The 12,427-nt window shown below is 44.7% G+C and overlaps 1 protein-coding gene across 1 annotated transcript in view; it reads right to left on the reverse strand.

The window, feature by feature from the left end:
• The window catches only part of DGKK (diacylglycerol kinase kappa), a gene marked incomplete at both ends in the record, with an annotated part of 159,732 nt that extends 151,238 nt beyond the window's left edge, over positions 1 to 8,494 (reverse strand). The window contains one exon of the mRNA XM_079910543.1: positions 7,961 to 8,494. Within this exon, the coding sequence (XP_079766669.1) occupies positions 7,961 to 8,494 (534 nt within the window). The remainder of the gene's footprint in view (positions 1 to 7,960) is intronic.
• Between the last annotated feature and the right edge of the window lie 3,933 nt (positions 8,495 to 12,427).

The following is a 12,427-nucleotide window of genomic DNA, read 5'->3' on the forward strand; positions in this document are numbered from 1 at the left end:
TACAGTTAGTTTACAATGTTGTGTTAGTTTCAGGTGTACAGCAAAGTGATTCAGTTATATATTATATATATATATATACACACATATCCTTTTCATATTATTTTTCATTATAGGTTATTACAAGATATTGAATATAGTTCCCTGTGCTATACAGTAGGTCCTTCACTTTAATTTTTAAATAAGTAAATGAATTAAAAAATTTGGAAAACATTGAGTCTTATTCTCTGCTTATAAATCTGACTTGCAAATTGTATGTATTTGTGAGTGAAGCCCTTTATCGCTCTATGAGAACAGACATTTAAGTGAGCACATGATTAAACCACTGTCAGAACCCCATTATTGAATTGGCTAAGCTCCTTCTGTGCTAGGTAGGGGTGTTTATCTAATTTGAAAATTAATAGTAAGCGTGTCATTGCTTTAAAGTTTATCATCAACTCTTGAGTTTCTATAGTATTAGAGCAGAATGGTGATGCAGCTAATTCCCAAATCATTTCTGTTTGGTTTGGAAAAGAGGTATATGATTTATCCTCAGAAGCTTTGCCTTCTTAATTCTGTTTTCCATGGACAGGGTTTTCCTTTACTGAGTGTACAGCCTGAATGACAGATTGGAAAGGTAACCAGAAATGGGCTGGAGGCAGAGGGAAGCCAGCCTGGGATTAACCATTGACTACCCTTCAGCCTCACGTGCTGAATTTAAGGTTCACTGGTACTTTTCTCGAATGATATTACCTTTTCTTTGTATAACACTTTCTAGTCTTTAGAGTGGGATGGGTGGAGAGGATACTTTTTCTTAAAACACAGGCCTTTTTTTTTTTCTCTTTTTGGCTCTTTCTTTAAAAAAAATTTTAGGGGAATAAAGTTCAATGGTGTTGGTGAGATTATGGCCAACTTGCCTTAGGAGGGTTTCTCTTCTTTTCCTGTTAAATTTCTCTTTTTCTTTTTTTCCTTTTGTGTGTGGAGAGGAATAAGGTCTATTGATTTTAGTGAAGTTGAAGGTATCTCGTATGATGGAAGTATTTTTCTTTAAAAATCATCTCTGGGGAAAAGGTTCATTGTTTTTGGTAGGGTTGAGGGAGCATCTGTCTTCAGGTTTGGAGGATTTTCATTTTTTGAAAACTAGGTTTTGTGGAGAGGAGCTATAAAGGCCACTGGCTTTAATGAGGTTGGGGAGCCCTTCTTAGGAGGATTTTTCTTTCCTTTTCTTTAAAATAAATTATTTGGAAGAAATAAGATTGGGAACATCTCTCTTTGAAAGGATTTCTTTTCCTTTCCTTTTATTAAAAAAATAAATATTTGAAGGCTGGAAGACAGATAAGGCACCTGGGTTTGGGTGAGATTGGGTGCATCTCCCTTTGAAGAAGCTTTAGGAAATTTTGTGGGTTTTTCTCCTTTTTATGCGGGGTGGAATGCATTGATTATCAGGAATAACATTCATTATTTTCAATAACATTCATTATTTTCATTGGTTCATCTTCCCTGAGAATTTCTTCTTTTTAAAAATTATCCCTTAATTAACTTTCTTCTTCCTCCTCTTCCATCCCTTCCTCCCATTCTACCCCCTTTTTTTCCTCCCTTCCTTTCTCTCCCTTTCCTCCTCCTCTTCTCTCACCTCCCTCTTTGTTTCTCTCTCTCTCTCTTTTTTCTTGGAGAAAAAATGTTCAGGGACTTGGTGAGTTTGGGGGCTTCTTCATTCCCTAAAAAGGAGGTTTCTCTTTTAAAATATATTCATTTTCTTCCTTCTTTCCCCTCTAATTCTAAATGTATGTACTTGTTTTGAGAAAAGGAAGCTTTGTGGAGACTGGGGACATCTTTCCTTAAGAGGGTTTTCTTGGTTTTGTTTCTGTTTCTCTCCTACCTTTCTCTTCCAAGTTAAAATTTTCCTATATTAAAAATAAAGCTTTTGGGTTTGGATGAATTCAGGTCACCTCTCATTAGAGGGATTTCCTTTTATTTTTTTCTTCTTTTCTGCATTTATCTTCGTTGTGTTTGAACAGAAAAGTTCATGTGTCTTTGTGAGGTTGGAGCACTTCTTTTTAAGAGGATTTTGTTTTCGTTTCATTGGTATTATCCCCTCCACCAATATACACATCCTTCCTTCATTAATTTTCTTTTAAATCTTAAAGAAATTGTAAAATATTTCAATAAAGAAATTGAAATAATATTCATGTGCTTTGGTGAGGATGGGGCATCTCCCTTTGGGGAGATTTATTTCTTTTGTTCCTTTTTTTTCCTTTTATGGGAATTAAAAATTCAGGAGATTTGGTAAGATTAGGGACCCTAACCTTTAATATTTCATTCTTTTTGTTAAGTTAAAATGTTTGTGTGTATCTGGGTGGAGGGATTAGTAAGTTTCATCGATTTTGATGATTTTGAAAGTATCTGCTCTTGAAGAGATTTCCTTTTTTGTTTGTTTTTCTCAAAAGAAAAAAAAATTGGGGGTGAATAAAAGTTATTTTTCTTGGTGAGGTTGGAGGTCCTTAAGAGGATCCCCTCTTTTAAAATTTCTTTTTTTCCTTATTTATTCATTTGTTTTGTTTGCTTATTTGTGGGAAGGTAGTAGGTTCATTATCATATAGTTGGATGAACGATCTTTACTTATTTTTTAAATTGAGATCTAATTTGCATAACATAAAATTCACCATTTTACAGCATACAAGTCAGTGGGTTTTAGTGTATTCACAAGTCGTGCAAACATCACCACTGTCTAATTTCAGAACATTTTTATCATCTCCCAAAGAAACCCTGTACCCTTTAGCTATCACCCACACTTCCCCTCCCCCCTTCCTTCACCTCCTGGCAACCACTAATCTACTTTCTGTCTCTAAGGATTTGCCTATTTTGGACATTTCGTATAATTGGAAGAAATAACTGTAGGGAGCTTTGGTGAGATTGGTGAACATTTGGGAGACTTATTTTTGCCCCCATAATTTTTGTGAGAGATTGGGCATGGGCCATGAGGTGCAAATAAAGTTTATAAATTTCAAGAAAATTTTAGGGTTAAAAATACTGTTTACCTTGAGATGATTTCTCATCCTTTTCATTAAAAATTTTTCTCTTGGGGATATGTTTCATGGGCTTTGGAAAGGGCAAGGAGCTCCTCCCTTTAGAATTTCTTTTTTTTTCTTAAAATAATTTTCAGGGGAGGTATAAGTTTCATTATCTGGGGTCACTGTCCCTTTCTTTTTTAAAAAATTTGTAAATTTGTTTTTCTATTTTGAGAATAAGGTTTATTTGCTTTGGTGAGGGTGGGGGCATCTCCCTTTAGGAATGGCTGCTTTCCTTTTTAAATGCTTTAAGTTTTTATTTTTCCACTGAGAGAATTACAGTCGGCGGGCTTTGGAAAGGTTGGGAACTGTATCCCTAGCAGAATTTCTATTTATTTTCTTTCCAAAAAAAAAAAGGCCTTCTTTGGGAGTAATAGGTTCAGGGTCTTGTGCCTCTTCTTCTTCCGTCTCAGGCTCCTGTTCTATGATGGCCTCCTCTGGGAGTATCAGACAGGGAAAAGCAATCACTGCTTTGGAAAAAAATCAAGGCTGATGGAATGTCAGCTAAAAGATTGTTCTTAGACAAATGAGTATCCTACATGTCACAGAAAGCCATATGTTGGATATTTTTTAAAATCCATAATAGATAAATTAATAGTTATATCCTATTAGGTGTCAAGTTCTATTTTTGCTCTTTCCCACCCTGCTGCCTTCTTCAGGGGAATAAAAGAGTTAATAATGCAGAGGAAAGCATTCTGCAAACTGTAAAGTGCCATACTAGCAGTAGGGATTATATAATCCTTATTATAAGGCCCCTGAATGCTTTCCTGGCCTCTATGGATTTTTCCCCTTTTCTTGGAAGCACTTTGGGTAACTGATGGCTCAGCCTTGCCTTTTGGGCTGCAGATCTGCAGAAGCCCCAGTTGGAGATTTTAATAAACATAAAAGAACTGTATTCTCAGAAAAGAAAGACCACTGGACAAATATCTCATTATCGTTTCTAAAACATCCTGCAGCAAATGCTCAGGAGCTCTCAGAATATACCAAATAAATCAGATGGTATCATCAAAACCTGGCAAGGAGGGGAGAAAGAACCTATGAGGAAAGAAAGTAATTTCATCCTGACCTTCAACAGGTTAAACATTAGAACTACATCCTGAAGTTGTTTACAGTCACTGCAGATATTCTGTTCACTTAGGAAAAAAATTTATTACCCCTGAAACCAACAACATCATCATTAGTCTGCTGCTGCCGGGACTGCAGGGGATAAGGACACTTTCCAAATCATTTTTTTTTAATTGTTAGTAATTTTCTTCTTAATTATGGTTCTAACATCCATTCTGAAAATGGAGAGATTGACTGCATTTCCTAAGGGCTATATATTCCAGGCTATTTAAATAAGCATTTACTTCTCACTCTGAAACGAGTGAGAATGCCTTTTTAAATTCATTCACAGCAGCAGTCTCTACGTCATTGTTGAAAATGGAATTGCTAGGTTTCAAGCTTCAGCAAGTGTATTGAGCAAAAATAGGGAGGGCTGAATTATATTAGGCACTGGGAAGGAGAGACAGTATCTACCTTTGAGAAGCTCAGACGTAGGTAAGATATGAAGCATTCAGGCAAGAATTACCAGATGTCATATAAGCAAATGCTTGCTACTTTGCAAGAAAATGTGTGCAAAAAATACCAGGAAACTGTTCTGTTATAGTTTGGGATGTAATAGTAATTGCTGTGTAGTCATTAGGAGTGAGAGATACAGAGACCCCTCTCTAACCCAGAAATAAAAGCCATAAAAGTGTATTTCATTAATCACCTGTATGATGTGATTATAATTTCATAGCTGGTCAAAACCCAATGAATAAAAATATAAACTGTCTTTCTTCAACCACAGCTGAGTGAAGGGAAGCAAATATGGTCTACATGTAAACCCCCACCCCCAAAGAGAGTTATAGCATTGTTAAAGAACCAATTCACACATCTTTACTTACACTTGTTGCCACCAGGTGGGAGACCACGGCTCATTTCCTGGAAATTAAACCATTTCAGAAAGGAAGGAAATAGACAGGTTTGGTTCACAGACTGTTATCCAAGTAGGCATTCAGAAAGAAAACATGAGCCCCCTTTTCTCAGTCCCTACCCTCATGCTTGTCATAGATTTGCAACCAGCAGGTTGTGAAACCCCCAAAGAGAGCAGACCACACACTGGAAGATGTTGGGTTTTTTACTGCAGTATTGGTCGGCAAAGTTATCTGGGAGAAATCTGTAGTCACATTCAAACCCTTTGTTTTGCTCATTTTATCCTTTGACTTATCAGGCTAGTTTCATGCTACTGGTACTGACTGTGTCTTACCACGTAGGATTTCATTGTATGATGAGAGCTATATTTAGTTTTGAGCTCTAAGATTCTCTCTGTGTGTGTACACACACACACACACACACACACACACACACACACACACACACACACACACACACACGTATGTCATTCCCTAAGCTTGCCTCAAGGAGGCAGTGTCTGAGAATAATGCAACCCTAGCTAAGATGGCAACCTGTTTGCCTTGAATGTTAAGATGCAAGTCAGCTGGCTATGGGTGCTATTTGCCTCAGGAGAATGCAGCAGAGAATGGTCCTATCACTGAAGATCAGATGTTCTCATCTGCATCAGAAAGCAATAGCATAGCAACACCTCAAGTGTTGGAGAAGGGTTCCTCCCAGGAATTTTAGCATTTACCCAGATCTTTGCATCCTTCAAAATCCTCTAGGGTTCATTTATATGGCCCTTTTGAAGCCCACTCTGCAAGATAAGTGACTGAACAAAAGACCAGCTCTACTTGGCAAAATGAAACTGGGGGAGGTGGTCCTGGTCCCCTGCCAGGGCTGCCAAGTGCCCGTGGGTCAGTTGGCCAGCACGCCTGAATGGATACTATGTAGAGGAAGCTAACCTGCTTCCCCTTACCTTGATCCTCCTTATCTGTCTGGCAATAGAAATTTTCTTGTCAAGCTGCTGGGAGATGCTTTCCCACTGTCACAGGGCTCATCCCTGGAGCTCCCGACCTCCAGTCAGTCTTCCAGAGGCCAAAGAGGCCATACATTCACTGACTATCCTGGTAATTAAGCCCTCAGATGTCAGTTTCTCAGTCACGTTCATGGAATGTCACTTAAGAAGGCCACAAGTTAGGTGGTCCTTATTGGTCTCCCTCTCACCAGCTTTATGCAAACTCTTCCAAAAAGACAAGAGCAAGCACCTGGTTAGGGTGACCTCCCAGGTCTAGCTGCCCCGCCCTTTCCCTTCTTGAGATCACTGAAGGGAAGGGCTGCTCTGATGCAGGAAGGGTGTGTGTGTGTGTGTGTGTGTGTGTGTGTGTGTGTGTGTGTGGAGATCCACCATTTGGTGAGACCGGAGTTGTTGGATTAAAATATATATATATATATATATATATATATATATATATATATATATATATATATATATATATTAGTTCCCTACAGTTCTATTTTATTTCTTTTGAAACCTCTGCACCCTTTTTTCCCTGTGAAACTTTTCCCTTTAGAGTTCCTCTTTCTCAGTCGTTTATCATTTCAGTTATTTTGCAAATTCAAGCCTCCCTAGTCATAACTCAGGAAGCAACCAGCCCTTCCATTTCCATTTAGAGATGCCAACCCCTACCCCCTTCCCCTACATTCTACAAGTGTACAGTCCAGAGCAGAAGGATTCTGAGCCGTGTTCCTATGCCCTGCTAAGCAGCAGGATGGACGGGCATCGTTGGTGTGATGTGTTGTTTCCGTGTTTTGTTGTTTTTCTCTGCGGGGAAGCTAAATGAAGGTGTATGTATGCATTATTATGATTTTCACAATCTTGTGGAACAAAGTTTAGGAAAAACGAAGAGTAGGGGGAGCACAGAGAAAGTAAGAAAGACTCCTTCTGAAGAGCTGGGTTTCGGGGTTTCAGGGTCCAACGCAACGACTGAAAACTGGGTTTCGGGGGTTTCAGGGTCCGAAAACCTTCGGACTGAAAACCTTCTTCCTCCTCCCTCCCCCGTGGGCGGGTGCCCGAGGATTCTCCACTGGTCTTCTTCCGGCTAAGTGCAACGTTTAAGAAGTCGTCTCTGAAGACTGGAAGAGATGAGGGTTCCCATTCACATGCTCTCAAATACCAACTCATTTTCGTGTATCTAAACTGGGGCTCCTGTACCATCCCAACTGGCACCAGTGCGGGATGCCAGTTGACCGTTTGTGACGCGGCCCATCACTGTATCACCGTGTTTGCACCTACCTGCCGGGAAATCCTGCAGAGAGATGGAATGGTGGCTTCGACATACGCATGCTCTCCCCCTCCTCCCCTGCGAACCCTGCCCTTCCCCTGCAGTGCGCGTGGGCGCCGCCCAACCCCTCATCCCCACGCGGAGTACCAGCGCCCAGCAGCCAACAGAGGCTCCGGGCCCCTCCCTGGAGCGTTGCCAGTTGTGCCCCAGCTGAGGAACCCCCTCCCCAATGGCAGGGAGGGGGCCAAACAGACGCTGCTGTTCCGCAGCTTGGGCCTCTGCGGCAGTGACCGCGGCTAAGAGGTGTATCCCACCGCCCACCCCCTCCCCAATCCCGTCCCTGTGTACCTTGGGCCAGCCCCTAACACCTCTCTAGGTCTCTTGCGCTCCCTGGGCTTCCTCTTCTTTTTCAAGATATAGGCGCTCACCGCACTGTCACTTCTCCTCATGAGGAAAACTGCTCCGACTCCCAACCGGTGCTATCACCCCCGTTTCTAGCCCCAAACAGCCCACTCTCACTTCCACATGTTGCTTCCCGCCTCCCAACCGCTTCCCAGTCCCCTGGGCTCCCCCATCCCCGCATCTTTCCCAGCATCTTTGCTAGTCGGTGGCAACCAAATGGGATGCTAAGGGTGCCCAGAGTCCCGCAAGCTGGATAGCCATCCGGCCTCGCCTGGGTTCTTTCCCTCCCGCCCCAGGGGATCTTTTTCTTACCTTTATATTGGACAACGGCACTGGCACTAGCGTTCGTGGCGATGGCGAGGTCCTTAGACCTTTCTCTGGAGCGACCACCGGACACTGCAATAGATGTGGTGCTGGGCTCGGCTCCGGACAGGACACTTGAGCCGGCTCAGGGCAGGACTCTGTGGCTGGTTCTGTGGCTGGTTCTGGGGCCGGCTCGGGGGCCGGTTCTACGGCTGGTACTGGGATCGGCTCAGGGGCCGGATCTGTGGCTGGTTCTGGGGCCGGCTCGGGGGCTGGTTCCGTGGCTGGTTCTGAGATCGCTTGTGTGTCTAGTTCTGGGGCTGGTTCTGGGATCGCCTCCGGACCGGGTTCTGGAGCAGGCTCTGGACAGAACTGCGGTGCCGGTGCCGGCGAAGGCGCGTGGAGCAGCTGAGGAGCTCGCGCCGGCGCTGACGGCGGCGGCTTCGGCGGTGGCCACGGCGGCGGCGGCTCTGGAGACTCCGCGGGCTGCTCGCCAACCTGAGGCGGGGCAGTGCCCTGGGCCGCGGCAGCTCCGCGGTCCATGGCCGCACACCGCCTCAGGTCCGGGCAGCGGGCGACCCTGAATTCGGAGGGCTAAAGTACCCTCGGGCGCCCCGCCCACCCTAGTTTGACAACCCCTTCCAGGGTGCCAAACTTTCCCCCGCCCCGCTCCATGGCTGGCTCCGCTCTGAGGTCTAACCCGGGGGCGCTCGGCGTCTCCCAGTGCTGGAACACGCCCCTCGGTGAGCGCACACCTCTTCGTAAGCAGCCACGGGCCCGATGGGCGGGAAGCAGAGGGGCTTGCGAACGCGGACTGGACAGAGCGCTTGATGACCTCCTAGCGACGCGCGGGGTGGGGGGGGGCAAAAAGGGGAGGGGGAGTGGGGAGGCGTTGGGGGGGGGGAGTGTTTGAAGCCCGGCCGCGTTTAACCCTTTAGTGACGCGAATGCAAAAAAAAAAAAAAAAAAAAAGCTAGAGGCGAACTTGAGGGTCTTTGCAATCCCCCTAACCACTCAGTGTGAGCTGCTGCTCAGAACAGCTTCCATCCTGTGTCTGCTCTCTCACCTCAGCAGCAGGTGATCCTAGCCTCGGACCAACCTCTTGCCCCTCATCTCCAAGCCTCTGTGGGCAAGTAATCCTTTTTTCTAACCCGGGAAAAGAAATTAAGCGGTGCGGGGTTGGGGGTGTTGCATCTCTCTCTCTCTCTGTGTGTGTGTGTGTGTGTGTGTGTGTATTCAGTCCTTTGGGTTGAAGTAAAATTCGTGTGTGTGTGTGTGTGTGTGTGTGTGTGTGTGCGCTCAATCCTTTGGATTGAAGTAAAATTTGTCCCCCGCCGCAGTTTTTGCATTTCTGAGCTTTGCCAGATCCGAGAGGCTTGCCGTTGGGTCCAGGGTTTGGGGGTGCTTCGGGAAAGGTGTATGGTGAGGGTGGGCGGCAGCCTTGGCTTTCCGCAGCCTGCTGATGTAGCCCCGAGAGCCAGGCAAGAGTGCCCGGGTAGCGGCGGCTGGGTTGCGCGCTCCGGAGCTGAGGCTGCGCGGGTCTCCGCAGCGATCCGGGCGTCTGTCTGGCTCGCCTTCGCCATGGGAGACTGCCTTTTGCCTTTAGCTGGACTTCCCAGGCATCATGAAGACTTTTTACTGAACTCCTTAATATGTGTGTGTGTGTGTGTGTGTGTGTGTGTTGGGCTAGGGAAATTCACTGCAACACCCACACCTTTTTCACCTCCTGATACCTCGGAAGCACTCTGACATTAGGGATGGAAGATTCTCTTGCGAAGAGAACGGCAGGTCCCTGCCGCAACACCCTTCCCACCACATCGGGAGACTTCAGCAGCTCTCTCGATTGTTAGTCACGTACACGTTCACATACATACAAACCATCACTTCAGTCGGACCTAGACTTTAGACGCCAATATACTGCAAAATTTCAATTAAAAATTGAGAAAATCACCCGTTGAGCCACTGCTGTGTGGGGGTGGGGGACGGAGCACCTATAAACCTAATTTGAAATATGACAAGTGAATTTATCTCCGACACACATAATGCTGCAGTTGTGGATGGCAGCCTTCCTTCTGCAGCCCCTCCTTTCACCCTCTCCTCTCAGACCATATCCTACTCTAATCCCTCTTCTTCTGCCAAATGACAGTGACCCACCTGGAATTTTCTAGAACCTGCAGCATTTTTCCATTCCCTACACCACATCCCAGCAGTAGATAACACCGTTGAAGACAGTCTCACCTAGCCCCCTCCAAAGATCATAATCTCTGATACCTGTGTTTCCCAGATCCTCACTAAAGCATCCCAGCTTAAGCCCACTCTTCTGGAGAAGGGTTACACTGGTTGGCAGCTACTAAGCTAGTGCGGGACCATCCTTAACCTCTGGGGCTGGGGAAGTCCAGGGGAGGTGAACCCTGTCTATCAAGTTCCTCACTGATGGCAGGTCTCCTTCCAGTAGACCCACACAAACGGCTCATCTTCTTCATCCTCCTTGGTGTCTTTCTCCTCTCTTCTATCCCACACTCCTCTTCTATCCCACACTCAAGCAGCCAAGCTGCTTTTAACCCTAAGGGCTCAGGACAGAAACATACAGATGCCAGGTCTGACCAGCCAGTAAACCTATGCTTGGAGCTCACTTCTCAGGCTTTCAGACTTTGGTGAAATCTCTGTCCTCAGAAGGGGCCAATATCTCACATTTAAATCTTATTTTCACTAAGCCCTGGCATATTAGTTAGAAAGGCTGAAGGCAGAGGAGTCACTGAGTAGAATGGCCTCTTGGGTTAGAGAGTGATGGAGTGGGGTTTGGCACAGACCGGGTGTCATCAAGCAGGACACCACCAGGGGACAACTTGGAGCTATTGCTTTATATATGTTCATTGATACTCTTGTCTATAATTCTATACTTAATCACAAGGAGTCCAAAATGTATGATGTAAACTCTTGCTGCAAGATCAGTTTGAGGGTGAATGTTAAAATAATTTTTTGTGTCTGGCTTTTGCTCCATTAGGGTGGGTTACTAGACATATACTGGCTAGATTGTATTATGATTAATTTAATTAAAAAATTCTCAGCACATCACAAGCTGCCTTATTGCCTTATGTTACAACAACATTTTGTTTTGCTTTTTATTCTTTCCTCAGACCAGTGTTGAACATAATGCTTTGCATGGACCATGGTGTGGCGGGGGGAGGGGGGAAGGGGAGGATGGTTAGAATGCACTGATTAGTGTCTGACTTAGGGAGACACTTTTGCCATATCTTGTCTATACCTTCCTCTCCTCCATAGTTTACTATTCTCTTAACAGAGGAAGCTTTACTTGGATGCTTGTGTATTTTCTTCAAAACCTAACCCAGGGCTGAGGTCATAGTAGGGATTCAAGAAATGTCTGATAGACATAGAGAATGGACTTGAGGACATGAGTAGGGGGAAGGGTAAGCTGGGACGAAGTGAGAGAGTAGCATTGACATATATACACTACCAAATGTAAAATAGATAGCTAGTGGGAAGCAGCCGCATAGCACAGGGAGATAAGCTCAGTGCTTTGTGACCGCCTAGAGGGGTGGGATGGGGGGGTGGGAGGGAGGGAGACACAAGAGGGAAGAGATATGGGGACATATGTATATGTATAACTGATTCACTTTGTTATAAAGCAGAAACTAACACACCATTGTAAAGCAATTATACTCCAATAAAGATGTAAAAAACAAAAAAAAAGAAATGTCGGGCTTCCCTGGTGTCGCAGTGGTTGAGAGTCCGCCTGCCGATGCAGGGGACATGGGTTCGTGCCCCGGTCCGGGAAGATCCCACATGCCGCAGAGAGGCTGGGCCTGTGAGCCATGGCCTCTGAGCCTGTGCCTCCGGAGCCTGTGCTCCACAACGGGAGGGGCCACAACAGTGAGAGGCCCGCGTACCGCAAAAACACACACACACAAAAAACAAAATAAAAAAAGAAATGTCTGCTAAATAGATGATTCATTACAGGTTACTGGTTAGGGTGTCTTTTTTTTTTTTTTTTTTTTACTGCATTGCTTTTAAACAGTATTTGATATTTTAGATGATTGATGATCTCCTAAGAGGCTCTTTTCTAGTTGAACAATACTGACATATGGGCCAAGAGCTACGTAAGAGTAAGAATGATGACCATCTCCACAGAGGCTTGTGTGGACATGATTCTGGCTGTCCTGGGGCAGACATGGTCCCTAATCTGGGACTTTTGGTCATGTTATATATGTTGCCCAATCGCGCTGGATGAAGGATAGATCAGTACTGTGGGCTCATATCTTTGAGCATGCAATGTGCTATCTCACACTCACCCCCAGCATTTATTTATCCTGATTCCACTCAAAATAAAGTCCATCCAAGTCAGAACAGAGATCCTTGATTTCAGGCATGTTAGGAGTTCTGGAGAGGCAAAGGAGAGAAAACCCGAGAAATGTGGTAAAATTAAAGCTCTTATTCCTCCTTTTTAAAAATTTTCTTT

The sequence above is a fragment of the Stenella coeruleoalba genome (genome assembly GCF_951394435.1).
Source record: "Stenella coeruleoalba genome assembly, chromosome: X".
NCBI classification, from domain to species: domain Eukaryota; kingdom Metazoa; phylum Chordata; class Mammalia; order Artiodactyla; family Delphinidae; genus Stenella; species Stenella coeruleoalba.